The sequence below is a fragment of the Crotalus tigris genome, unplaced genomic scaffold (assembly GCF_016545835.1).
Source record: "Crotalus tigris isolate CLP2741 ecotype Arizona unplaced genomic scaffold, ASM1654583v1 scf7180000020588.15403103151:6194809, whole genome shotgun sequence".
NCBI lineage: Eukaryota > Metazoa > Chordata > Lepidosauria > Squamata > Viperidae > Crotalus > Crotalus tigris.
In genome coordinates this window covers 3,755,953-3,783,274 of record NW_024098092.1, presented here as the reverse complement: position 1 = coordinate 3,783,274, position 27,322 = coordinate 3,755,953, and the positions used below count along the sequence as shown (strand labels likewise).

Sequence of the window (27,322 nt, the reverse complement as noted above, 5' to 3'; positions counted from 1 at the left end):
ACCGCTTGGAATGTACCATTCATCTCTAGAAGATGGGGGGGGGAGCCAAAACTCTCCCCTCCAAACGGCGCGAGCCAACGCTTTCTGCTCTGCAGACTAGAACTTTGTTCTCCTCCTTCCGAGAAAGCTGGAGTCGCCCCCCCCTCCGCTTGTCTTTCCAGTTGGTTGTCTCCGTTGCCTTGGGAGCTTTCCCAAACGATGGTTTAAAAAAAAAAAAAAAAAAAAGTCGCGAGGCCAGTTTGCTCGGAGGCTTCGCGAGTTGATACCGTAAGCGGACGGGAACGGGGTCCCCATCTCCCCCAAAGCTTGCATTGGCCCCGTAATTAGTAATTATTCCTTATTTAGAAGCCCTTGGGTTGGTAATGATGACCCGGACCTTGAACTGAGAATGCCTTGAGAATCTGCTTGGCTAGAAAAGAGGCATAGAACAGAACCTGGCTGAGTTTGCACAAGCTGGCTACTGAATTTACTTAGGTTTTATAAATGAATCCAATGTGCAATAAAAGTGGGTCTGATTTAGCCAGTTGGGCAAATGTAAATTGCTAATATAGTAACTATTAGGTGAGTGCTAACCTCTGCGTGAAGCCTAGAAGAAGACAGGACAAGCTTTATTGTCATTGTCAAATAAATGTTAATGTGACTCCAGCCATTGCAGAATCCTGGTTCAAGCTGCTGAATTGGGAGATTTTATTCCCAATTCTTAAAAGAGTAAAAGATAGACTAATAGGGCTTATCGCTGATCAAGAAGGAATCCTTTCACATTTTCTGTGAAATATTATTAATATTAATATTATTTTGCAGCTAAATGCCTTTTGAGAGGAGGGGAGCTTCCCCAGTTTAGCACGATGGAGAGCCTTACTGCTTTGGAAGAGGATCTTTTTCCGGATTTATATCCCATCGTGGAGGAAAACAAGGAAGAAGAAACAGATACCTTGGAAGAACTTGAGCAAGACGTGGAAGGTTGGAAAGGTTTATCTTTTTATTGTTTGTCTGTTTGTTTATTTTGTATTTTTAGTTTGCAAAGCTAATCTGTGGCGTGTCTTTCCAGGATGGGGAGACTAGCAGTCTTCACCGATCTTAGAAAAGCAAAATGGGGTCAAACCTAGTTAATGCTCGGCTAGCAGATCACCCAGGTCACATACTGGGAAATTGTCCCTGTGTCTATTTTTTTTTTTTTTAAACAATACCCCCTTTTTTCTCTGCCGGTTTTCATGTGGAGCACTGACCCTTTAGTGCAGTGGTTCTCCACCTGTGGGTCGGGACCCCATTTGGGGTCGAACGACCATTTCAGGGGGGTCGCCAAACAACGCAGTCCGCCATTTTTTCCCCCTTTTCCTTGGCTGTGCTACTCCCTTTTATTCTATTGGCTTTTGAAAGCCAATAGAATAGACTCTCTTGAATAGAGTCTAATTCTATTGGCTTTCAAAAGCCAATAGGAATTGTCCAGGCTGTCTCTGCCCTGCTGAGCCCGCCAAAAGTCCCATTCTACAAACGGTGCTGCACCAGTTGAGTAGTCCTCGACTTACGACCAGTTGAGTAGTCCTCGACTTACGACCGGTTGGGGGTCGCGGCATTAAAAAGGTTGAGAACCACTGCTTTAGAACATTGTGTCCCTGAACCTCTGGTCTTGGAAGGTTTTGTCAAGCAGAGGGACCAAATCTTTAGGCCTTTTAGCAGAACAAAAATCTCTCCTTTCCCTCTAGGACTTGAAGAAGATGAGGTGGAAGCCCCCCCAGCTGAAGAAGAGTCTTTGGAAGGAGCCGAAGAGGCTACGGAAATTAGCAAGTGAGTCTGTACAGGTCGTCCTCGACTTATGACAGTTTGTTTAGTGACCGTTCAAAGTTACAACGGCACGGAAAAAAGTGACTTATGACCGTGATCAAAATTCAGATGCTTGGCTACTGCTTCATACTTACGACCTTTGCTGTGTCCCAAGGTCACGTGACCCCCTTTTGCGACCTTCTCACTAGCAAAGTTGATGGGGGAAGCCAGATTCACTTAACAGGTCCGTGTCACTAACTTAACAACTCCAGCGATGCAACTTAACAACGGTGGCAAGAAAGGTCGTAAAATGGGACGAAACTCATTTAACAACTGTCCCGCTTAACAATGGAAATTTTGGGGCAAATTTTGGTTGTAAGTCAAGGATTAGCCATATATATCTTTATTATGAACGATTCAGTTTACTTAAATAAAATCAACACAATAAATATGTCTAATGGGGTATTTTATTTTATTTTAAAAAGAGAAAGTTCCAAAGCAAGTTTTGGAAACGATGCTTCTTAAAAGCTGGGCTAAGTTCTGGGACTTCACCCAAGCTGAGAAGCTGCGTAAAGGAGAATGGGAAAGGGGCCTGGACCTACATCCTAGCTTAAGGCATCCCTCGACGTATTTATTGAAATAATTTGTACGCTCTCCCTGTCGGTCTCAAGGTGGCATTCCTTTAGGTTGAGACCTGCTTTTCTTACCAATAGGAAAAGTTCGGAAGAGTTCCCCGTGCCGAGCCAAGGGCGGACCATGAACTACACCGATCGGGTTCGTGTCCTCAACTTGCGTCGAAACCTGAATCAGCTTGACAGTCTCACCAAACAAAAAGAGCTTCTCATTCAAAAAACAAGGTCAGTCTCCTCGCCGCCATCTGCCATTTTCTGCCACGCGTAGCTCAAGAGACTTATTTCGGCTCCCTTTGGATGCTCGGAAGGAAATAACCAAATTAAACCCTCACTACCAAGCAATCCAAAGATGTACCAAATCAAAATCAGCACATTTATTCATTTACCGGCAGTCCTCGGCTTATGACCATAATTTCGGTCACGTCGGAGTTGTAAGTCACGACACCACATGACTGGACTCGAATTTTAAGGCTGTTTATACGACAATTGTTCAGCCCGTTTCTGTGGCCCTTAAGGAGACCACATGGTTCTGGAAAGAATCTAATGGGCATTTTTTTTTTTTGTCAGAAAACAGCAAAAAAAAAGTTGCAAAGTGGTGCTGCAACCGGTCATAAATGCAAGCCAGTTGCCAAGTGCTCAAAATGTGATCTCAGGACTGTGGAAGATGCTGCTTCTGCCATAACTCTGAGGACGGGTCCTAACTAACTTTTTGGGAATTCACCATAACTTGAAATGGTTATTAAGCCACTGGCCATTAATCAAGTATTGCTGTTTCAGGCTGTCACAACCAGTGCGGCATCTCTGGGTGCAGCACTGGAGCACGGAGCGCAAGTGGGACTGTCACAGAAGAAGTGAGATAGCCATCACGCACACACATAAGCTCCATCATCCCCAGCCACCGTGGCCAATGATCCGGCTGGCCAGGATAATAGGAAGTGTCGTTCTGGACCTCTGGAAGACAAGTTCAAGAAAGCAAAGCTAGACTGACTGTGTAGCTGGCCCACTTTGGTGGAAGTGCTTCCATCTTGACATTTCTCCCTTGGTTGGGTGAATGAAAATGATATGTAGATGACTAGTCCTCATGTTCTTTTGCCTGGAAGCCAGCAGATCGAAAGGGTGACCTGAGAAACATTCCCGCTAAAGGGGAGATTAGTACTTCTTTCCCTTTTCCCTTCTCCTCGCTTTTCCTCTTGTGTAGCACTTCTTCCCTGGCGGACCTTTGAGCTAATTTTTCCTTGGAATCCATGCACAGTATGTAGAACCCTTAGATGCTTTGCACCCACGGGAGGGCGAGCGATGCCACAGATGTCCAAAAAGAAACGGACTGTGCCAATTGCTCTGGCTGAATCCTCTTCTCCTATTTTCAGAGAAGAGTTGGCGACTTGCCGTGCTCGGCTGGACCTGCTCACCAGCCAGCAAAAAGACGTGGAGGAAGACATTGAGAACGAGAAGAAGGAGGGGAACACGTATGTAGTTTGGCCAGTTTGTTCTCCGGAGGGTAAAATTGGCTGAATTTGACTCAGTTTGGTAGTGGACAAATCTCTACCTCTTTGATTTCTTCTGTTTAAAGGTATTTAATGAGTTGGTGATTAAGGTCTTTGATAAATAAAACAGAGTTATCTCCAGAGACCACAGCCAGCTACAGGAGGGGTTAACCTTTTGCTGGGTGCAGGGGAAAAAAAAACCCAGCCAAGTGATGCCATCTTTTATCTGTCCCACAAGTTATTGGTGCGTAAAAGTGGGCTTTTCTCCAGCGAATCTGCAGTTGCTTTCAAACAGCTCGCTTTTCTTTGCTTTTACCTCAGAGGCAAGAACCACCCAGAAGAGTTAGAACCAGTGCTGGGGACAAACAATGGTTCCTCCCCCACCCCGCTGCCTTTTCTTGTTCAGTTTAATCGCAAAGAAATTGCTCTGGTTCATTTCCTTCCCCTCTCTTCTTAAAAACCTCCAGAGAAGGAACACCCACAACTTCTGAAGGCATTGCCGTGAATTGTTCCCATTGCCAGGACCATTCCTGCTTTGTTCTAGGCTGGATCTATTAAAATGAAACTGAAATTAAGACGTGAATGTTAATGTCTCCAGCACTGTGCCTTCTTCCTGGACCATGTCTAGGGCTCTGTGTACAGTGAAGAACCCATATTCTTTGTGCTTGGGTCACGCCAGTTACTGGGGCTGTCACGATTACTATCTTAAATGCAGGAGTTGGCTCTGATATCTACAGGGGGGATATAAAGAAGCTCTTATTTGAGGTTCTGCCTGTCAACTGGTGTAGAGGTTTTGAAAGAGACTGAAAAAGGAATAGATCCCTTTAGAGCATAATTGTGAAGCATCCCATTACTATAAAGCGGCAGAAGTTCCGAAAAAAACCCAACCGCCTGTACCCCTCCAGGCTGCAGGGTTGTTTCAGCTTTGTTTATGTGCTGACTTTTAACAATTCATTATTTCTAATTTTATTCCCCTTCCTTCCTTTCTTTCTTTCTTCCTTTTTTCTCCTCCTCCCCTCCCCTCCTTTTAAATGGCTCAGCACGGCCGTGTTCCGCCTTCAGGCATTGCATCGGCGCCTGTGTGCTGAACTGGGAAATGAAAAGGACCTTGAATCCAAAATCAGCACAGTCCTAAATGAAAACGTGTAAGTGGGAAAAGACGGGAGGGGGGAAGATCCTGGGTCAATTGATCCTTGCATTTTTCTCTTAGTGCCATTTAGTGGCTTGTCCTGACTTTTTTTGGAGAGGGGGGAGAAATCTCTGCTGAATGTTTTATAGGGTGAAGGGGAATGGATCTATAAATATGCAAAAAGCATTTTGATTCTCAAGTTGGCAGCAGCTTTGTTAGGAATGTTTGGGCTTCATTAAGGAAGCTTCCAGCCCCCCCCCTTTCTAACTCTTAACACTTCTGCCAAACGGAAATGCCTTAATATTCCTATATTGCTGACATTTCTTTTGTAATTCAAGAGGTCACCTTCGTATCTCCTCCCCTTCCCCCCCCCCCAATGAAACCTCGTAAGGGAGGCTAGCCTAGCTTGAAGCCACCTTGTGTATTTTCCTGGATGAAGGTGGGCTTGAATTTCTGGGACCCAATTTCTGTCGCTAAGTGATGCGAGGGTGGGGGGTTCCGGGGCCAACAACGGCTGCTTCCAAGCATAAGGCGGAGGGGCGACCACCCAAGCAGGTGGGATGCTGATCGGGCCTCCCTTGGCCCAGGTTTGAAATGTGGAAGATTGAAATAGAAGAAGGGAATTTTGACAAACTTCGCAAGCAGCTCAAGGTAGACGAGGCAGAGCTGGACCAGCAGCGCCGTGACCAGGCGGAGGAAAGGCTCCAGAAACAGGATGAGATGGCCCAGCTCTTGAGCCAGAGGTGGCAGAACACGGAAAGGTAGGCTGGATTTCAACCCCCTCTCAAGGATGCTTCAGCATCAGGAAGATCAGGAGATGAGCCGAGGTGGCGCAGCAGCTAGAGTGCAGTACTGCAGGCCACTTTAGCTGACTGTGTTCAGCAGGTCAGCGGTTCAAATCTCACCGGCTCAAGGTTGACTCAGCCTTCCATCCTTCCGAGGTAGGTAAAATGAGGACCCAGATTGTTGTGGGGGCAATGTAAATATATATATATATATATATATATATATATATATATATATATATATACATTGCTTACTGGTGTACACCGCTTAGAGAGTGCTTGCACTTAAAGCGGTATATAAGTCTCATAAATAAATAAATAAAATAAATAAGTGATCAGCCTACAATCCGGAGAGTATGGTGTACAAAGGAAAAAGGGGTGGGGAGGGAGGAGGGAAATGGCAAATTTGAGCCTCAGACCTCAACAAGGGAGAAAACAGCTTCGGGTACCCTGACAGGACGACTGATAAAAAAAAGTATCTATTGGGAAGATTCTTTTCTGTCTATTGTACGTTGGGATTCGGCAGCCCCCTTTGAAAGATTCCTTCTTTTTTTCTCTCTCTCTGTAGAAAAATCCAGGTAGCTAGCAAGGCTTATGAAGAAAACCTGGCCAAAGTGCTGGAAGAGTCTCAGAGGAACCACGCAAAGGCCGTCCGGTTCCTGAAGGAGAGTTTAGGAAAGTATGTTGTTTACTTGTCCCTCCTCTGTCTCTCCTTTCAAAGAATAGAAGAGGTCTGGCCCATTAACCTTTGGGATTTCCTTCCCCAACCTGTGGTTGGAGGTATGAGCTACGCTACTGTGTTATGCTGCTGTGTTTCAGCTCCTGAATGAATCATAGAGTCCTAGGGCTGGAAGGGACCTTCTAGGCCAGTGGTTCTCCACCTGTGGGTCGGGACCCCATTTGGGGTCGAACGGCCCATTTCACGGGGGTCGTCAAACAACGCAGTCCGCCATTTTTTCCCCCTTTTCCTTAGCTGTGCCACTCCCTTTTCTTCTATTGGTTTTTGAAAGCCAACAGAATAGACTCTCTTGAATAGAATCTAATTCTATTGGCTTTCCAAAGCCAGTAGGAATTGTCCAGGCTGTCTCTGCCCTGCTGAGCCCGCCAAAAGTCCCCTTCTGCAAACGGTGCTGCACCCGTTGAGTAGTCCTCGACTTACGACCGGTTGAGTAGTCCTCGACTTACGACCGGTTGGGGGGGGTCGCGGCATTAAAAAGGTTGAGAACCACTGTGCTAGGCCAATCCTTGGCCCAAGGCAGGGGTCCTTATACCATCCTGGACAAATGGATGACCCATCTTTTCTTGAAAACCTCCAGTGTTGGAGCATCCACAACTGCGGGAGGCAGGCTGTTCCATGGATTAACTCTTCCCACTGTCAGGAAGTGTCTCCTAAGTTGGATCTCTCTTTGATGAGCTTCCATCCATTACTTCTTGTCCTGCCCTCTGATGCTTTGGAGAAGAGATAGAGAGATAGAGCCCTCTTCTCTGGGATAGCCCCTCAAATATTGGAAGACAGCTATCATGCCATCCCTAATCCGCCTCTTCGTTAGGCTAGACATATGAGATCAATGTATGATAACACTGTGTAGAATTTATATAATAGTATGAGGTCCTATGAGATCAAGGCTGCCTGCTCTCCTAGGTCCCATTGGAAAAGGCCTCAGCTAGCCTGCTGTAGAAGGACAGGAGAGGTGGAGCTTAGCAAACCAGGTGAGCCATGGCTCGCTAAACCTGGTTTGTTGAGTGCATTAAGCAGGTGGGCTCCCACAGCATCCTTCCCTTTGATGAGCATCAGTCAAAATGGCTTCACCTTCACCAATATGCATCAGGTTTGATTCTTTTCCGACAGGGTTCGCGAGAAGGAATTGGCGGAGGAACAGAACCGCCAGGAACATTTGCAAAAAAGGATGGAAACGGTTTTGTCTCTGAAGAACAGCATCAGTTTGAACCGGGTAAGGGCTAACTGCCTGAGAAGGAGACCATGCCACTGTTTTTACAAGAAAGCTTATCAAAATTGGGCCTTCCAGTTTCAATTAAACTCCACTGGTGTGGGAAGAATCCTACCCCAGTCTTTTTTTTTCCTTTTAGCCTGCAAAGAAGGAGTTTGTAAAGGGATGGAGACATTTGTATCGGTAATGCAACACCACTAGCGATAGTTCGCAACTGCCGTTTTGCAGAAATAAATGGGACATGGCCAAACAATGTTCAAAATAAAGTCAAACAACAGAAGTCTCATCGTAAGGAGGCTTCATTCTTAGATCAGGCTAAGCCACGATTTTAACTCTGCATTTCTGACTAAGCCACAAGCGGCCCTGGGCCATTTTCCAGATCAATCAAACCATGTTATGTTATGACTTTGAATATAATTGATAGGATTTGTTTTGGAGGGGGAAAAAAAAAGAAATTACAGCAGTTCATTTAATGACCATTTGAAGTTACAATGGCATTGACAATAGTGACTTATGACCATTTCACACTCAAGACCGTTGCAGCACCGCCGTGTCACGTAACCAAACTTCAGACACTTGGCAACTGACTCATATTTACGATGGTGGCAATGTTCCAGAGTCATGGGATCACTTTTTGTGACCTTCTGGCATGCAAAGTCAATGGAGAATCCAGACTCATTCAAGAACTGTTGTGACTAACTTAACTTGCAGTGATTCGGTTAACAAACGGTGACAAGAAAGGATCATAAAACGGGGCAAAATCTACTTAACAAACTGTCTCGCTTTGCGACATAAATTGGGCTCCGTTGTGGCCATAAGCCGAGGACCACATGCAACTTTGGAAAGCAATTGAAATCTGGAGTGGGATCCCTGCTGACTTCCGCCCTCATGAACTGCTTTCTTTGCAATTCCCCAAACAAAGGTTTAATTTAATTTTATTTTTTTAATACTCTTTTTCTAGGAAAATCTCCGAACCCGTCAAGTCCTGGGCAAATTGATTGCACTTGATGCTGAAGAGCAAGACCAGAAAATAAGGGAAGCCATTTTGGCTAAAGGACACAATGTGACCCGGGAGTTTTTTTGCCAGAAGCGACAAATCGAGTTTGAAAAGCGGAAAAAGTGAGCTGCTAATTTTCAGAAATGTCATGTTAACGGTGGCGTGCTGATAAATTAACAGCCTTACGGGTTATTCTCCATTTAAGTCCTTCATAGGTCAGACCTCAGTTAGAAAGGGTCAATTATGCAGGGGGGAAAAAGTTTTTGTTTTTTTTTAAAAAAAATATTTGGACTAGAATTCTTTGCCATTAATTAATTAAGAATTAAGCCTTCCTAACGTTTCAGCTCCATTTTCTGCCGGGATGTGCTTAAAACGATTCCTATTTTTCCAATAGCTGAAGTATCATTTTAAAAGTACCAATATACCTGTGTGTGCATACAATTATTTTTCCCTTTCTGTACGTTATTATTTTTAAAAAAAATTAAGCTCCAGAAAATGTTGCCTAGAAGTCAGAACCTCAAATTTAGAGCAGTAGATCTGGAGAATAGAATCATTAAACCCTCTCCAATCCAATCCCCCTTCCTGACAGCTTGTCATTTCTTGTTAAAAACATGGAAATTAATTCTTAGTTAATTCTAGTCCAGTGGTTCTCAACCTGTGGGTCGGGACCCCATTTGGGGTCGAACGACCATTTCACGGGGGTCACCAAACAACGCAGTCCGCCATTTTTCCCCCCTTTTCCTTAGCTGTGCTCCTCCCTTTGATTCTATTGGCTTTTGAAAGCCAATAGAACAGACTCTCTTGAATAGAGTCTAATTCTATTGGCTTTCAAAAGCCAATAGGAATTGTCCAGGCTGTCTCTGCCCTGCTGAGCCGCCAAAAGTCCCATTCTGCAAATGGTGCTGCACCAGTTGAGTAGTCCTCGACTTACGACCGGTTGAGTAGTCCTCGACTTACGACCGGTTGGGGGTCGCGGCATTAAAAAGGTTGAGAACCACTGTTCTAGTCAATCAGCAGTACTTTTTTTCAAGCCGGTGAGAGGAGACCTGAATTTTAGCAGCTGATAGCCACCAGCTATCTGAGTTCTTTTGCTAGCATCCTCGACCGTCTGTTTCAAAGGAGGATATTTGCTAATGCAATAAGAGCGCAGCTCACAAAATAAAGCACACACTTTCCCTTTTTAATATATATTTTTAAAAAGGATAAGAGGATTAATGCGTTTGGGCTCAGAGGTCAGTAGTTTGCTCCCTCTGTTTCCCTGTTTCCAGTTTATCTCCATTGTCTGCCATTGCTTCCCCCACAGGGAGTTTCTGGAACAACAGAAAGCAAGAAAAATTGAAATAGTCGCTCGGATATTGAAAGAAGAAGGCCAGGTGGAGAAAATGAAAGCACAGTCTCGTCTCCAGGAATCTAAAGACCCGGACAAACTCTCCGACGCTGTTAAGTGGCGCATGAAAACATGGCGTTACATTGAGGAAACGTGTAGCGATAAGGTGGCACCTGTCACTCAGGTGAGAGAAAGCAGAGAGAGATTGTTGGATTATTAGATCAAAATCTTTCTACTTCCTTCCTTCAATTAGCACCTTGTAATGGCCCAGAACGGAAAAAATCTCCAAATCTGAATCTAAGTCCTGTGGAATTTCATTGCCGCAAACATCAGCCTGGAGGTTTAAATTATCTTAATTTTTCTTTTTTCATAAATAGCAGATTTAAATGGGATGAAACCCGTGTGGACCTTTCTTGGTTTGCTGACCCCAGTAATAAAGATGAGCTATACTGGTCCCAAAGCAAAGACTTAGTGACTTATTGCCTCCTTGCTTTGTCTTCAAAGGTGGTCAGAAAGAACATTTATTTGGAAGCGGTGATGGTTCTGCTCCAAATTACTGAATTTTGCACCGTTCAGTTTCCATTGACAAGACAAACAATTTATTTGGAAGTAACAATGAGTCTGCACCAGATTATTGAATTTTGCATTGTTCAGTTTCTGGGAGTTTATGATGAATTTGATGTGGTTTTTTTCCTCGTAATTTTTCCAAGATTCTGTGATTAATTCACTTGTCCAAATTGCCCTTTGACTTTTTGCCACTCATGCGCGTCTCTGTTCTGTGGCAGAAACCTCGGCGCAGCCCTTCCATTTCCCCCTCGCTGGATGACAGAAGCTTTACCGCCTCTTGTGAGCCCATCCCCGAAAGCAAAACCGAAGGCGAAGAGGAAGATGCGGATAATGTTCTTGCGGAGCCAGAATTTGTTGGGATTTGGGACCAAGAATATAACTCATTGCAGGTTCAGATCCATCTTTCTGGCTTTTCCGTTCATTTATTTATTCTCGGCCTTTTCTCACTGGGTTGAACGCGAGGTCCATTCTCCCAAGTGGGTTGGAAGCTTGTCTCTTTCTTTCTTTCTTTCTTTCTTTCTTTCTTTCTTTCTTTCTTTCTTTCTTTCTTTCTTTCTTTCTTTCTTTCTTTCTTTCTTTCTTTCTTTGTCTTTCTTTCTTTCTTTCTTTCTTTCTTTCTTTCTTTCTTTCTTTCTTTCTTTCTTTCTTTCTTTCTTTCTTTCTTTCTTTCACCCCGCTGTTTTGTTCAGTTAAAAAAATCAGATGGTTAACCTTTGCGCATCTGATCTCAGCTGTTCTGCAGCATTAATCTCTCAGTGTTGGGCTGTTCCATTGATGTTGACTCTTAACCTTGTCCTCTTTTGTCAACGTATCCTGGTCCCACTGAAGTCAAGACCCCATGCCACCATTTCCCCAGTTTTAAACTCAACAGGGAGCTAACGTTTTTCTCCTGCTGCCAAAACGGACTCAAGGCTAGATGCTAGCGAGTGCCATTTTTTGCTCCTCCCCACTTGATTCCCGACTGGATGGCAAAACACACACATTTACCAAGAGATGAACTCAAATCTGTCACCCTGTTCCACATCCCTATTTACTGTGTTTTTAGGATAACAGAATAACCAAGTTGGGAGGGACTTTGGAGGTCTTCTAGTCCAACCCCCTGCTCAAGCAGGAAACCCTATATCATTTCAGTCAAATGGTTGTCCAATCTCTTCTTTAAAACCTCCAGTGTTGGAGCACCCACCTCCATTGATTAATTGCTCTCACTGTCCTTAGTTCCAGGTTGCTTCTCTCCTTGATTAGTTTCCATCCGTTGCTTCTTGTCCTGCCTTCAGGTGCTTTGGAGAATAGCTTGACTCCCTCTTCTTTGGGGCAGCCCCTGAGATACTGGAAGACTGCTATCATATCATCCCTAGTCCTTCTTTTCATTAAACCAGAGGATGGTATAGGGTCTCCTGCTTGAGTATGGGGTTAGACTACAAGGCCACCAAGGTCCCTTTCAACCCTGTTATTCTATGTTCAGGGTTCTAGATTTAAATACACATTTTTTATTAAGTCAGTTGGAGCAAAGACCTGGTAGGCGTCAAAAGACACCATGTTGCCAACCCCTACTTTAGCTGGAGAGCTTCCCATTTATAAAGGAAGACAGGAAGTAAATGGAGAAAGCCACCATTTCCCCGCAAATTTGTAGGTTCCAGCCTTTTTGGATCAAATGCTTTCTTTATCGAGCTGTTTTATTTTATAAAGTCCTTTACAAACCAGCATGGCCCACTTCTCAGGAACTGGATGACAAAATTGATTCCAAACCTCTCGGCGTGTCGAAACTTGAAAAGGACATTTTTACCCGGAACTTGGAGAAGCTCCATGCTGGAATCATTCGCAAACACCGTGTTTGTGGGCGAGAGTTTAAAGGGTGTCCGTTTTACAGCAAGCCAAGCCTCATTCATTTCAAGGTGAGCTATGACTTGATCAACTGCATTCACAAAGCGAGCCGAAGTTGGATGGTTTTGGCTCGGTCTCTTTGTTCTTGTGGTGTGTCTGACCCAATAAATACATTCTGTTTAATCGAATGTTCTCCAGTTTAGCCGTTGTGTTGCACTGATCAACCCATCATGCTTTTCAGGACACTCCTTATTTAAAAAAAGTGGAGCTAATATAATATTTTTAAAATATATATATATATTTCTAGGACTTTGATGTCGGAAAAACCTATAAAAAGAAGGTGACTCTGATCAATGCCTTCTACAGTATCAACTACTGCAAGTTGGATGGCGTCAGCGAACATTTGAAAGATTTTTTCACTGTGCTGTAAGTCAAGATATGTTCATCATGTCATCAGGATTTGTGGATCGTATGGCTACATGGGCATTCTGGACACATACGAGGGAGAAAGAAAGTTCTCTGTAAGATAATAATAAGCGGGCTGTCAGGATGCCGACATTTTAACTTTCTGAAAAGTTAAGAACTCTTAGTAATGCATGTTGAAATGGGCAATTGCTTTGCCAGAGTAAACAGTTAGAACAGTGGTTCTCAGCCTGTGGGTCGGGACCCCATTTGGGGTCGAACGACCATTTCATGGGGGTCGCCAAACAACGCACTCTGCCATTTTTTCCCCCTTTTCCTTAGCTGTGCTCCTCCCTTTTATTCTATTGGCTTTGGAAAGCCAATAGAATAGACTCTCTTGAATAGAGTCTAATTCTATTGGCTTTCCAAAGCCAACAGGAATTGTCCAGGCTGTCTCTGCCCTGCTGAGCCCGCCAAAAGTCCCATTCTGCAAACGGTGCTGCACCAGTCGAGTAGTCCTCGACTTACGACCGGTTGAGTAGTCCTCGACTTATGACCGGTTGAGGGGTCGCGGCATTAAAAAGGTTGAGAACCACTGAGTTAGAAGAAGAAAAAGATGATTAGGGGAGTTCTCTGTTTCTCCTCACTACACACATTGAAAAACATTGAGTGAATAGTGTCTGAAGTAAAATTGGTTTTCTACTCCATGAATGTCCAACCAGCAACGGTGAAAAATGTCTCCCCCCCCCCGCTTTCCTTAGAAATACTGCCGTGATCCAGTGATGCTCTCTTTCCTTTTCCCTCGCAGCTTTGATCCCCCGGGTCCGATGTCTTCAGGAATGTCTTGTGAAGTTGGGGTGACCTTTAAACCTATGGTAGGAGAAGTGCCCAGTCTGCCTGATTAAATGGGCCCGGCCGCTTGGAAACTTCGCAACAGCCCTGAAGCTTGAAGGCCGAGTCACGCTTGGTTGACAGCCGGGTGACAGCCCTGGCCTTGACGTCCAGATTTTTGAAAAGGCCTCGTTGTGGAGTGAGGAGCGAGTGGAAGGAATTACCAGGCCACCCAGAGACAGTTTCTTCATTTTCACTTTAGGGCAGTGTTTCTCAACCTTGACCATTTTAAGGCATGTGGACTTCAACTCCCAGAATTCCACAGCCAGCATTGCTGGCTGTGGAATTCTGGGAGTTGAAGTCCACATGACTTAAAATGGTCAAGGTTGAGAAACACTGCTTTAGGGTTGTTTATTTTCTTTCAACTGCGGGTTTTCAGGCCCTGAAAAGCGTTTTCCATCCTGTTGCAATTTTTCTTTTTTAAAATTGTTTCAAACAAAATTTAGCCTCTTCGCGGGAAGAGCTACTCGGGTTGTTCCCCAGCGTTTCAATTTAAAACCGTGGCAAAGACCCCGAGGTTTTCTCTGGTTGACGGGTCACCAGTGATTGCTTTTCAGCCCAGGATCTCATTAGTTCTCTAGGACTAAGGGCAATTCGATAACCACTCTGGGGGCTCTCAGGGGGCGGTAGCCTAGATTCCCCCTAGTGCTATAAATACACCAATTTGAACTATTTTAAGTCTGGAGAAACGTCTCTCGCTTCCGTGCTTCAGCCTGTCGCAGGTCGTTCTCCACCTACGAAATCATCCAGTTTGGTGACCGTTCAAAGTTACAACAGCATTTTTTGTCACACTCAGTGGCCATTGCAGCACCCCCCCCCCTAAAAGTATCTGCTGGTTTTCTTTCAGATAAATGAAGATCTTGAAGGAGAAGTCACCTTTTTATCCCAGACTGGATCCTTTTCCATCCCCCTGAAGTGCTCGACCAAGAAATGCGTGGTAGGTCCAGATTTTGCCTTAGGATCAGGAGAGGAAAAATTTTATCTGCTTTGGTATATACTATAGAGAGGAGCAAAGGGGGAAAAAAATGCTAGCAGGAAAAGAGGAGAAGAAGGAAGATGCCTGGGAGAATTCAAAGGCATAGTGGCCTAGCGGCGTCTCAATAAATAAACTGCCCGTTTTTTTCCCCCTTGAATTAATTCTACAAATCATTTACTCTGTAGCCAGCGCTGTATGTTTGGAGGAGGCAGCCGTGAAATGACACTCTAGCAAGCATAGGGGTACATCTTTTGATTTGGATGGCAAGCATTGTGCTAAATAAACCCAGAGACGTGTAAATCCTTTGTCACACATGGCAGGAGATTCCCTTTTAATATATTTAAAAGTGAAGGCGAGCGAAAGAATAAATGAATACAGAAAACGGGCAGAAGCTTAGTTTTCTCTCCCTCTCCGTCAGTGTTATTTTATTTCTTTGTTAGATTTTTATCTGGCTTTTCCCTCAGGGACTCTCTCCTCCAGTTTTGAACCCACAACACCCTGCGAGGTGGACTGGGGCTGAGGTCGAACCGCTGGCAGAGTTTGATTCAGCAAGCCCATTTATCCTTTCCAAGTCCAGCACCTTAACCATTTCCCCATGAGAGGTGTGTGTGTGTGTGTCTGCATGCATTTGTGTGTCTCGCACACACATCTGGAGACATAATTTCCCACCCTCTCCTTCTTCTTCTTCTTCTTCTTCTTCTTCTTCTTCTTCTTCTTCTTCTTCTTCTTCTTCTTCTTCTTCTTCTTCTTCTTCTTCTTCTTCTTCTTCTTCTTCTTCTTCTTCTTCTTCTTCTTCTTCTTCTTCTTCTTCTTCTTCTTCTTTTCTCTTCTTCTTCTTCTTCTTCTTCTTCTTCTTCTTCTTCTTCTTCTTCTTCTTCTTCTTCTTCTTCTTCTTCTTCTTCTTCTTATTCTTCTTCTTCTTCTTCTTCTTCTTCTTCTTCTTCTTCTTCTTCTTCTTCTTCTTCTTCTTCTTCTTCTTCTTCTTCTTCTTCTTCTTCTTCTTCTACTTCCATATCTGTTATCGGATGTTGGCGATCACGTTGGCGATCCTGGAACATCGCAACTATCCTAAATACATATCTATAGCCAAATGCCCAAATTTTCATCACAGGACCATGGGGATGCTGTGGGTCGTAAGTGTGAGGGCTGGTTATTAGTCACGTCGTAACTTTTAATAGCTGCTAAGCAAATGGATGTAACTCGAGGACTTCCTGTAGCGATGCAGAAGCACTGGTGCTTCTTCGCTGAACTGACCCGATTGCCCCTGTGGCGTTAAATTAAATTATTTCCCTGTCCACGCCTTCCACTTTCTCTTTTTCTCAGCTGTCCCTAGATAAAGAGCTCATACATTTTGGCATGCATGTGGTTGGGGAGACCATTTCACGGACCATCACCTTGATGAATGACGGGGCCTTGGGGACACGGTTCCAGCTCCGAAAATTAGGTGACACCAAGGCTCCGCACACAACGCCACCTTCCACCGAGAAGCCGGTAAATCTGCATTAACCTCTTCCGTTCATCAGTCTATCTAAAAATAGCCAGCAGTTGTCATTGTCCTTCTCCACCCCACCCCGAAAAGATCAATTTCAAGGTCCTTTCAGCCGGCTTGGGAGCGCTTTCCAAAAAGTCAGTCCTTGCAACTTTGCTCCAACTAAATAAAGGTCTCTTTCATTTTATTATTCTGACCAGAAAGGGTCAAAGCCCTCCTCAGCTCCTTCAGTGGAACATCCCCTTCCTGAGGCTTGCAGTGAAGCCAAAGTCTGAAGGGATCGGTGGGAAGAGAAGAACGGAAATAATTTAGAATAGAAATGGTGAAACAGATTTCAATAGATTCTTGAACTTTGGAATTAGAAGCGGCAAAAGGTTTTGCTACGGTTTCTTTGTTAAGATTCATGAACCTAAGCCAGTGGTTCTCAACCTGTGGGTCAGGACCCCATTTGGGGTCGAACGACCATTTCATGGGGATCGCCAAACAATTCAGTCTGCCATTTTTCCCCCCTTTTCCTTGGCTGTGCTACTCCCTTTTATTCTATTGGCTTTGGAAAGCCAATAGAATAGACTCTCTTGAACAGAGTCTAATTCTGTTGGCTTTCCAAAGCCAACAGGAATTGTCCAGGCTGTCTCTGCCCTGCTGAGCCCGCCAAAAGTCCCATTCTGCAAACGGTGCTGCACCAGTTGAGTAGTCCTCGACTTACGACCAGTTGGGGGTCGTGGCATTAAAAAGGTTGAGAACCACTGATCTAGGCAGTAAGAGAAGATGCTTGAAGTTTGAAGTGATGTGAAATCCCAAATTTTTCGTTTACGTTTTGTCCCCTTCAGTCCATGCAGTTTTTTTTTTTTTTGCTTGGTTTATGCAACAGGCTCAACCATAATTTGGCTTGTTGGGTTTAGCGTAGTCTTCTTTGCACATCCAAGCACTTGTGGCTTCTTAATAAACCACAAATAACTAAGTGATGGCTTGGTACGGCTTAGGAACTGCATTCTAATTTTTTTTCCCCATCTATTTTTTTTAACCACGTGCCATTTCCTAACCAGCTGGCAAATATTGCCAAGGTAAGAAGATATTCCGGCATGTGGTGGGTTTTTTTTTTTTTTACCTCCCCTAAAAGTGTCCGTTCTGGGACACGAAACATTTAGCCGATGCTGGTGGATCTGAAAGAATCATCTTCTGTCATCACAATGGGAAGTGCAATTCGGTCTGGAGATGCATAACCTCAAACGTTGAGGGTCCCTCTGGGAAAATCATTGGAATTGGACTGTTTTCAACAAAGCCGTCCGTCCTTCCCGTATTCCGATTAGGTCAACCCTGCTACGGGTGAATTATTCAGCACGGAGAAAAGCAGCTACAGTATAGGAACTGACGCCGTGTCTCTGTCCCATTCGGAAGAAGTTACTCCAAACACTGCCCTGTTGGAGAAGCTACATAGTGATGCCATTGTGACCACCACAAATGGTATGGGGCTTCCTCTCTGAATACCCACCTTTCAAAAGAGAGAGGGGGGGAGGGAGAGAGAGAGAGAGAGAGAGGAGAGAGGAGAAAGGGAGAGAGAGGAAAAAGGGAGAGAGAGAAAGGGAGAGAGGAGAAAGGGAGAGAAAGAGAGAGAGAGAAAGGGAGAGAAAGAGAGAAGGGAGAGAGAGAGGAGAAAGAGAGAGAGAGAGAGAGAGAGGAGAAAGGGAGAGAGGAGAGAGGAGAAAGGGAGAGAAAGAGAGAGAGAGAGAGAGAGAAAGGGGGAGAGAGAGAGAGAAAGCATTTTTATGATAGGCAGAGCCCTGTGGTGGATATAATGTCTGATTCTCCTCTTGTTTCCTTTTTCAAGAGCCGCAGGCAGCCTCTGAGACGGACATTGCTGGAGAAATCCCGCCCGTTTCTCCAGATGCCAGTCCCCTGGAAGACCCCCCGGAAGAGATCTGCGAATTAAAATTGGGCAAGGTAACAAAACAATGGAGAACTCGTTTGATCCGCCTTGAACGAAGGTGGCACTCGTGGATGGATCCAGGTTGTGTGATGTCCAAGTGGCCAGTCACGAGAGCGGATGATCAAAAAGAGACCCAACCTAGAACGAAGGAGAGTCCTGACCATGAGAACAATTAATTGGTGGGACAGTTTTCCTCCCCAAGTTGTGGCTGCCCCAACACTGGAGGTTTTCAAGAAGAGACTGGGCAGCCCTTTGTCTGGAATGGTCAAGGGCAGGGGTGGGCAACTAGGGCCCCTTTACGGCCGGTGGACTTCAACTCCCAGAATCCTTAAGCCAGCCATAGTTTCCCATCCCTGTATAAGGCCTGCCCAAGCAAACTAGAAGACATCTAAACTCCCAGCCAACTCTGTTATTCTATTTTTCCACTCTTGAGTTCACAGTAAGAAAATGGTAGAATAAAACCGCTTAAAAATCTTTTAAAAAGAGCCTTTGCTGAAAGTTACCCATAAACAGAACTACTGAACTTCCAGCGACTATCTTTGATGATTCTTTCTTTTTGCTTACCTGCAGGTAACTGAGGGTGATATTGGGCCTTTCAGCTCTGTCAAACTTCAGATTATTTTCACACCTGTGGTTCCCGGGACCGTCCAGGCTGACTTGGAGATTATCTTTGAGAACCCAGATTGCAAACCAGTGAGTGGTGGGATAAATGTCTCTCCCCCTCCCTTGCTGCAGATGTGTTAAGAACAGGGCCAACCAATTAGGGGAATTGCCTTTTGAAGAAAAAAAAGCACCGTTGAAACGACGACGACGATTGAGAATCTCCACAGACCTTCTCCACCTTACTTACAAAGTGGGAAAGGTTGGATTAAACGCACCTTACAAAATCATAACTCTATCCGTGAGACTCTGAACTCCCCTTAATTTGCACTGCGGTACAGAGTGAGGCTAAGGAAAATAGCATCCTCATTTCCTCAACCTAAGGAAAAGAACTTAAAACAGGCTACAATGTGGTATTAGACCTGGGAGCTAATTATCCATAAGCAGGTTATGAAAGAAAAATGAAAAAGTTGTTTATCGGTAAGAACCATGGCAAGCATGAAATTGGGATGGTGCTTTTTATAAAAAACATGCCAGAGTCGACATTTCTGGACCCTTTTGAGTTTTCACAGATTTACCTTTAGTTGCAGATTGGGGTCGTTGCCGTCTCAATGGCCGTGCCGGTCCGGGTGTGCAATCCCACAGTTGACCTGAAAATCTGCATGTATGATCGACTTTACCAGGACTGCATCGTGGTCCAGAGCAGGTGAGCAGTGTGTGTAATACAGTTCTAGCCCAACACCGTGCCATTTTTAAAAAAATTTTGAAGGACAGGTGTGTAATGTTAGGCTGCTTGAAAGAAGCCTACTTTTAATAGAACTGCAAGGAGTTGTAAGGTTACAAACGGGGCTGGGCTGCCGAAGACAAGACCCTGTGCGCGCGCAGTGTTTGCTTTTTCCGAAAAGTGTTGCCGTCTTTGCTGGCACGCGCCAATTTCCACCTTTCTCTCAGTCTGCAGCTTCAGCTAGCAAGATGTTCTGAAGCCCCGCTATTTTTAATTCCCTTTTCATCCTCGACGTTTGACGTTCTATTTTGAATGCGAGCAAATAGGATTGGCTTTTTTTAAAAAAACGTATGCTGGATTATCCTCTTCTCCTTCGTTTCCTTTGTGTGTGTTTTTTAAAATAACGTCTCTTGGAAGCCCGTACATATTCTCAGTTCCTTACTAGACCTTCAACCCTCCCAAGATTTTTTTTTTTTCACAATTGGAAGAGAATGCAGATGTTATCTCCAAAATTCAGCTTCCAAAGGTGACAAATAGCTGAGTTATGACACGGATCTTGCTGGAGGGTTTCTATCTTTCCACCCTCCCCCGGGGACAAAAGATAAGATTAAAAATACAGAGCGATGGTTTCTGGATTCATCTCACCCTGGATTCCGAGGGTCTGAAATTCAGCTTCACTGCGCCAATGTCTCACTTAGCAACATACATTTTTGGCCTCGATTGTGACGGTAAGTCCACATGACCTCTCCGCTCTCTTGCCTTCCTCTCTGCAGAGCGACCAGCGCCTTGCGCCTGAAGTTTGAAGTTTGCAAGGAGCTGGCTAGCTACGTGGAGCTGCTGCCCAAAACGGGCTATATCCAAGCCCAGTCTTCCTTCAGCGTCCAGTTGAAATTCCTTCCAAGGTAAGGAAGGCCCCGGCTCCTTTTGGTACGTCCCGCTTGAACTTCCGAGTGCCTTTTTTTATTCCCTTGGCTGAGTGAAACTCTCGTTTTGGAGAGCGGTTAGAATCATGTGAATTTGAGCAGCAAATCCTTTTCTGTCCACTTGAGTGGGAATAGTTGAGGGGTGAGTGGAGGTGCCAAGACATTGGGGGGGGGAGGCCCAGCAGGGCTTCATCCGTGCGGCACCGCACTCCCACCGAAGGTGACTCAGAATGGCTGCTAATGAATTCCCATCAACGTCAAAAGGAACAGATTGCCCGCCATGGGTGCCTTAGCTAACTACAGCTGGGACCTCGGAAGCTCGCATCCTGATTTACTGTGCAACTTTCAAGTTCTATTTATAGCCAAAAATACTGTCCTGAACGCAGAGCAATCTCTTGGTCTTTTAAAAAAAAAAAAAAAAAGCAGTAAATACAGCATCGGCTTATCGTCGGTTCCTATTTAAGATCCCAGGCGGGCAGAAGGATTTCCTGGTGGAGGAAAAGCAATGAAAGCATTGTCTCGACATCCCCGCGCGGAATCGAGGCTTAAAAACCTGCTTGGTCAGACTAATCATTTGTTCTGCCAAAAAGACAAAGAGAGGGAGAAAAAAAAATCTCCCATATCGTAGTTGTTTGGACGGGAAGCAGTTACTTGAAAATAGGTAACCCCGAATTATTTGCAGGTTGTAAAATGGAAGGTTCCGTTCCTCCACTTATTTCTTTCCTTCTGTTTATTCAAGTGACCGGCTGCCTCTTTTTCTGTCGCACGACTCTTTGCACTCAGCCCTGCTTGGCTGTGGGATGTTGAATAAACCAGGATGGCTAGTTCTCTTAATTCCACAAGTGGGGGAGGCTCTGATAGGCAAATGACTATGGATGGGCTGAAATCAAACCACAGTGTGGGATTCATGGAACATGGGTGCGGCTCAGGAACTAAGATCCACAGGTCATGAAAGGGGCCATAGTTGCCCACCCTCTGCTTTGGCAACTTCCTTCAGCCTGGACACCCCCCGCCCCCATTCCTTTCTCTTTCAGAATCTCCCTTTCAAAAGATGCCAAGAAGTACTTTGACGAGAGGACGCGAGTTCTGGAAGCGCCCATGACTATCATTGTTTCCGAACAGGTCAGCCAGGCCAAACTTGGCTTTTTTGCTCTGTAAGCACAAGCCAGGTCCTATCTCTTTCTGGACCAACCAAGATTCTTTGCCCCTGTTCAACTGTAATATTCTGATCGTTTTGCCGCTCGGCCTCATTTCCTGGTTTTAGAGCAAGCCCGTTGAATTCACCATGCACGCCATCCTCACCACTTCGGATTTAGAGATCAGCCCAGCCGAAGTGGATTTTGGATACTGCTCTATCTACGAAGCTGTTCGGACAACAATCACACTCACCAACAAAGCAATTCTCCCGCAGGAGTTTGGCTTCGTCGAGCTGCCCAAGGTAAAAAAAAAATATTTTTGTCCCAGGATGGCATTCCTAGTGTGATCCGTCCTAATTTCTGACGTTTTTACTTCTGGTGGAAAGGAGCTTTAAAGCAAATCTAAATAGCCATGAGGACTAGTAGCTTGGCTTGTGTAGAATGGGGAGGGGGCAGCAGAAGTCCAGAGTCAATACAATAGTCAAGAGGTTTCCTTTTTTGCTTTGTAATCTCATTAAATGTATAAGAATTCCGAGAATCAAGTTTAAAACAACCCTTTCGATAGGGTAAAATGTCTATAATTTAGACATTAGAAATGATAGGATGTTCCTTTAAAAAAAAAAGATTGTCCATTTTCTAATACTTTTTCCTTGGTCATTTTTTTCCTCCTAAATTTGGAAAGTTTGTAGAGGTTCAGCCCAATGATGGGTTTGGAATACTCCTGCCTCTGGAAAGCTTGAGCCTGGATGTCATCTTCAAAGCCAAGAAAGCTAAAATTTACAGTTTTGAACTGATTTGCAAGACCGAGATCAACAGGTACGTGTAGGTTTCAGTGGATCGATCCGACCTTTAGAAGATTTGCTGTTTTTAATGTCGCTTTATTACTGGGTTTAAATTTTCTTAGCCATCCTTAGGAGTTTTCTTTTTCCCTTAAAAGCAACATGAAGACCTCTTGTTTAAATCCAGTACTACCCCACACAGATGCCACAAAGCAGTGGGGATTTCTCTTCAGTTGCAGAAGGGGGTGACAAACTGCCCACTCGGTCACGCCGCTTCTTTGAAAAGGGTACGACGGTGACCCGGAAACATTTCGGTCCCGTTTTCCAATTTTAGGGAGTTCAAGCTGTCCTGCAAGGCTGTCGGCGTCCACCCGCCCCTTGTGCTTTCCCACTCCTTCGTCCAGTTTCCGGCCACGGCTCTGGACGACGTGTCGGCCGCCACCCTCTTCGTCATCAACCCTCATGAGAGGATCAGCCACTTCACTCACACCATGCCGCGAATCGGCGAGGGGGAAATCGCCCCGGTTGGACCCACTTCCTTCCAGTTCCTCGTGCCCGAAGACTCTCCCATCATCATCATCCCATGCGTGGGGACTGTCCAGCCTGGGAAGGTAAACTCCAAACATGTTTAAATAAGATATCACCAACCCCAGCATCCCAACCAGCTTGTCAGCTTTTTGCTTTGGGCTGTAATTCCTGCTGATGGAAACTAAACACCATGTAATAATAATAATATTAGTAATAATAATAATAATAATAATAATAGTCATAGAAAATGATAAAATTAAACTGCTCTGGGACTTCAGAATTCAAACAGACAAGCACCTGCAACATAACACTCCAGACTTAACAATTGTCGATAAGAAAGACAAAAAAGTCTGGATAGTGGACGTGGCAGTGCCTGGAGACAGCAGAATAGACGAATAAGAACTGGAGAAGATCACAAAATGCAAAGACCCACAAATAGAAATAGAAAGACTGTGGCAAAAGCAAGCAAGGGTAGTACCAATAGTAATAGGCTCCTTGGGTGCAATCCCAAAACAACTGGAGCACCACTTGAACACCATCATCGGCATTGACAAATTCGCTATTAGTCAATTGCAAAAGGCGGCCTTACTAGGAACTGCTTCCATCCTGCGACGATACCTATAATACCATCAAACATCCACATCTGCCTATCCCAGGTCCTGGGTAAGGACTTGATAGGTAGACAAAATGCCAAATCCAGTCTGAACATCTGGCTGACTGTGCGATGATCCATAATAATAATAATAAAGCTAGACTAGATGACCTTGGAGGTCACCTAGTCCAATCCCCTCCTCAGGCAGGAAACCCTATACCATTTCAGACAAATGGCTGTCCAGTCTCTCATCAAGTCAGCCTAAAAATGAGCAGACAGATGTATTTCTTCCCTCTTCGTTGGGGCTTTTACAAACCTCGTTGGAAGCTAAGAGAAGAATTACATGTTTTTGTGGGCTGGAGCCGTTTCATTTCCTTCCAAGGTTTTGTTCCTTGGTCATTTCTGCTTTTTATGAGCTGTTTCCCCCTCCTTATTTCTTTCCCTTCTGTCCCCTTCCGATGTCCAGAAATGCCTGCTTGATGTCTCCTTCCACCCAGCACTGCCCGACCAATTGATCAGGGAAGAGGCAGTCAACATATCGTGTCAGAATGCCGAAATCAAAGCTCAGATGGAGAAAAGAGCCCGAGAATTGGAAATACAGGTAAACAGAAGAGTGGTCACTTCCTGTTACTTCCCTTCTGGCCAAGGAAGTGGCCACAACTTGGAGAAGCAGGTGGCAAAGGTGCAAACACACACACACACACACACACACACACACACACACACACACACACACGGATCTAAATCCAGGCGAGCTGGATTTGAAGAGTGAGGAAGGGGATCTTGTGCAAAGATTAGAGGCCAGCAATTCATCACAGTAGTGTACTACTTATTTCATTTAAACCCCCTCCCCCCAGTAAAAGCAATAAAGTCCAGTAGTACAATTAAGAGAGTCACTGAATGGCCACAATGGAAAGGAAGGAGAAGAGAGGAGAAGAGAGGCGAGAAAAACAAGGAAAAAGAAAGGAAGGAGGAAGGAGAGAACAGAAGGGAAGGGAAAGAAAGAAAGGGGGAGGAAGGGAAGGGAAGGAAGGAGAGAGGGAAGGGGAGAGGGAGGGAAGGGGAGGGAGGAAGGGAAGGAAAGGAGGGAGAGAGGGAAGGGAAAGGAAGGCGAGGGAGGAGAGAGGGAGGGGAGGGAAGGAAGGAAGGAAATGGAGTTGGAGGAGATGGAAACTTTTCTAAATATTCACTGAAAAAAATCTGGTGGTCCCAGTTGCTCAGTTTCCTCTCCAGAAGCAGGACGAGGAACCAGGGGAAGCTCTAGAGCAGTGGTTCTCAACCTTTTTAATGCCGCGACCCCCAACCGGTCGTAAGTCGAGGACTACTCAACCAGTCGTAATTCGAGGACTACTCAACGGGTGCAGCACCGTTTGCAGAAGGGGACTTTTGGCGGGCTCAGCAGGGCAGAGACAGCCTGGACAATTCCTATTGGCTTTTGAAAGCCAATAGAATTAGATTCTATTCAAGAGAGTCTCTTCTATTGGCTTTCAAAAGCCAATAGAATAAAAGGGAGGAGCACAGCCAAGGAAAAGGGGGGGGGGAATGGCGGACTGCGTTGTTTGGCGACCCCCGTGAAATGGTCGTTCGACCCCAAATGGGGTCCCGACCCACAGGTGGAGAACCGCTGATCTAGAGCTCTGCGTGGGTGGCTGCCATTGGGAGCGAAGGCCTTGACCTTCCCGTCTGCTCTTCTCTCGGTGGCAGAGGAAGAAGGAGGAGGCGGCCATGTTGGGATGGAAAGATGGGAAGAGGACAACCAGCATCTCCTTCCTGGCTGAGCCCTCCAAGGACAAGAGCCCCGTCAAGCCCTTCGAAGCCCCCAACCCGGAAGACATCTCCACAGAGTGAGGATGCAAAATCGGGGTCTGCTTCCTGGCCAACACTCAGGACCTCTTGGACCGGCCTCAGGGCTACAATTTGGACCCACTTTAGACAGGCAAACCTAAGATGGTCTCCTCCCAGGTGACCTCCTCCTCCCCTTATCTGGCCACAGGATGAACCGGATCCCTTCAGATCGCCCTTTTAAATCTGTTCCTTCCTTCCTTCCTTCCTTCCTTCCTTCCTTCCTTCCTTCCTTCCTTCCTTGCTTCCTTCCTTCAGGTTCACGATAAGGAAATTATTTCCAAAAATCCTCTTAAAGGACAAAAAGGATTTGATGCCCAAGAGGTGAAGCCTAACCGTCTCTTGCCTCTGGCCCTCTCCCCCATACCCTACCCTACCGTTGATATTTAGAGATAGGCTGCCCCTGGACACGGAAGCTCCACAACCCCTGTAGCAGAGAACATCTAAGGGACATTCACTCTGCTAAGGATTTGCCTTGCCCCCCTCCCCAAGGAGTTGGCTGTGCTACGTGGGTCTCCTTGGGGGCTGAACAACTGTTGCTTGCTTCCTCCCCCCTCCAGCTCCGAAGAGTACATTGCGGCCCATTTGAACCTAGCCCGCAGCTACTCCAGCCGTTTTGATAAGTACATCATACCCTGCCTCGTGGCGAGCGGAGACATCGACGAGAAGAGAGGGGCCGAAAACATGAACTTCAGGTACGCCCTGCGCATAATCCAGAGACCCACCGCAGGCCGAGGGATGCTCCACCACTGCACTAGCGCGGGAGGTGCTGACTTTGAAAGTCTGCTGCGTTGGCTACATCCCTGGCTGATGAAACTCGCATACCGCCTGCCTCTTGCTTGCAATGGACACACCCTTTCACTTGCATCCCCATGTAATTAAGGGAGCTGCCTTGCTTTGCTCTGATTTAAGCGGGGTTTCAGTGACAGGCCCAGATTTACTGGGGTGAATTTTCTTTCTGCCTGGCTTCATTCCTCAACGAGATCGTGCAGCTTTCTGGTTAGCTAATATATATGTATGTATGTATGTATGTATGTATGTATGTATGTATGTCTTTGGTTATTCGGGTTTTCTCCCGCGTAAAATTGGAAGTGTCTTGGCGACGTTTCGACGAAGTCCCATTCATCATCTTCAGGCTGGTGTTTTCAGCTTCGTGCTCCTCGAAGCACGCAGCTGAAAACACCAGCCTGAAGATGACGAAACGTCGCCAAGACACTTCCAATTTTACACGGGAGAAAACCCGAATAACCAAAGACCTACATACAAACACCCGCGAAAACCTCAGAAAACATATATATATATATATATATATCTGTATATTATCTATATCTCACATGTTTGCCCATCTTAGGTGGTGTACAATAAAGGATTTTTACACCAAAAAGTGTAAAAATTAAAATTTTTAAAGGGCACACGGATAATTGAATGCCGTTAAAATTAATTCAAAGGCAAAGGGTGGGCTCTTCGGGCACCGAGCAACCCCATGGCTGAGTGCTCCTCTGCACCAGCCCCCCATATGGGGCCGCAGGAGCCTGATTTTAATTTTCTCTGAGTTCAGAATCTTCTCTCAAGACCAGAATTGGCCTTTTGATCAGCTATTTTTGCTGAATTAATAAACCTTCCGACAATCTTGCGGTGTTTGTAAGCCATTATCCTTCCTGTTGAAAAAACAGGAGCCTTTTTTTGAACTGAAATGCATTTTCTCTCCACAGTCCTTACAATACTTTGTACTTGGAGCTGCATTGTCCGTCTGTCGCCCCTGTCGTGGTGGTAACTTCGAACAACGGGAGAACTTTTTTCAACTTTGGGGACATTGCAGTCGGTACGAAATCCTCTTTTTGAATCCTCTTTTTTTTCCCCCTCTCCTTGGCAGAATTTAATTCATAAACCTTGATGCTTCGTGGTGGAGAGCCACAAGTCTTGTCAATGGCCTTATAAGCTCATTTTGGAATATTGGAGCAACACAAGAGTTTGTATAGGGCAGCCCAAAGGTGTAGTATCCACAGAGAGAAACACAAATACACACACACATACATACACACTTATTAATTTCTAGAAATA

At 45.3% G+C, this 27,322-nt stretch overlaps 1 protein-coding gene across 1 annotated transcript in view; it reads left to right on the top strand.

Annotated features, from left to right (window-relative positions):
• Window positions 1-219: 219 nt before the first annotated feature.
• CFAP74 (cilia and flagella associated protein 74) overlaps window positions 220-27,322 on the top strand; it is a 36,617-nt gene continuing 9,514 nt past the window's right edge. The window contains exons 1-30 of the mRNA XM_039367504.1: window positions 220-267; window positions 802-960; window positions 1,704-1,785; window positions 2,475-2,618; window positions 3,761-3,859; window positions 4,918-5,022; window positions 5,594-5,767; window positions 6,360-6,470; window positions 7,641-7,743; window positions 8,702-8,859; window positions 10,041-10,248; window positions 10,850-11,020; window positions 12,350-12,523; window positions 12,760-12,878; window positions 13,663-13,729; window positions 14,593-14,682; window positions 16,045-16,212; window positions 17,521-17,674; window positions 18,039-18,151; window positions 18,708-18,830; window positions 19,322-19,443; window positions 20,235-20,363; window positions 21,419-21,506; window positions 21,649-21,822; window positions 22,203-22,336; window positions 22,634-22,910; window positions 23,886-24,020; window positions 25,124-25,263; window positions 25,822-25,956; window positions 26,974-27,083. Coding sequence (XP_039223438.1) covers window positions 846-960; window positions 1,704-1,785; window positions 2,475-2,618; window positions 3,761-3,859; window positions 4,918-5,022; window positions 5,594-5,767; window positions 6,360-6,470; window positions 7,641-7,743; window positions 8,702-8,859; window positions 10,041-10,248; window positions 10,850-11,020; window positions 12,350-12,523; window positions 12,760-12,878; window positions 13,663-13,729; window positions 14,593-14,682; window positions 16,045-16,212; window positions 17,521-17,674; window positions 18,039-18,151; window positions 18,708-18,830; window positions 19,322-19,443; window positions 20,235-20,363; window positions 21,419-21,506; window positions 21,649-21,822; window positions 22,203-22,336; window positions 22,634-22,910; window positions 23,886-24,020; window positions 25,124-25,263; window positions 25,822-25,956; window positions 26,974-27,083 — 3,922 coding nt within the window. The 5' untranslated portion in view covers window positions 220-267; window positions 802-845. The remainder of the gene's footprint in view (window positions 268-801; window positions 961-1,703; window positions 1,786-2,474; window positions 2,619-3,760; window positions 3,860-4,917; window positions 5,023-5,593; window positions 5,768-6,359; window positions 6,471-7,640; window positions 7,744-8,701; window positions 8,860-10,040; window positions 10,249-10,849; window positions 11,021-12,349; window positions 12,524-12,759; window positions 12,879-13,662; window positions 13,730-14,592; window positions 14,683-16,044; window positions 16,213-17,520; window positions 17,675-18,038; window positions 18,152-18,707; window positions 18,831-19,321; window positions 19,444-20,234; window positions 20,364-21,418; window positions 21,507-21,648; window positions 21,823-22,202; window positions 22,337-22,633; window positions 22,911-23,885; window positions 24,021-25,123; window positions 25,264-25,821; window positions 25,957-26,973; window positions 27,084-27,322) is intronic.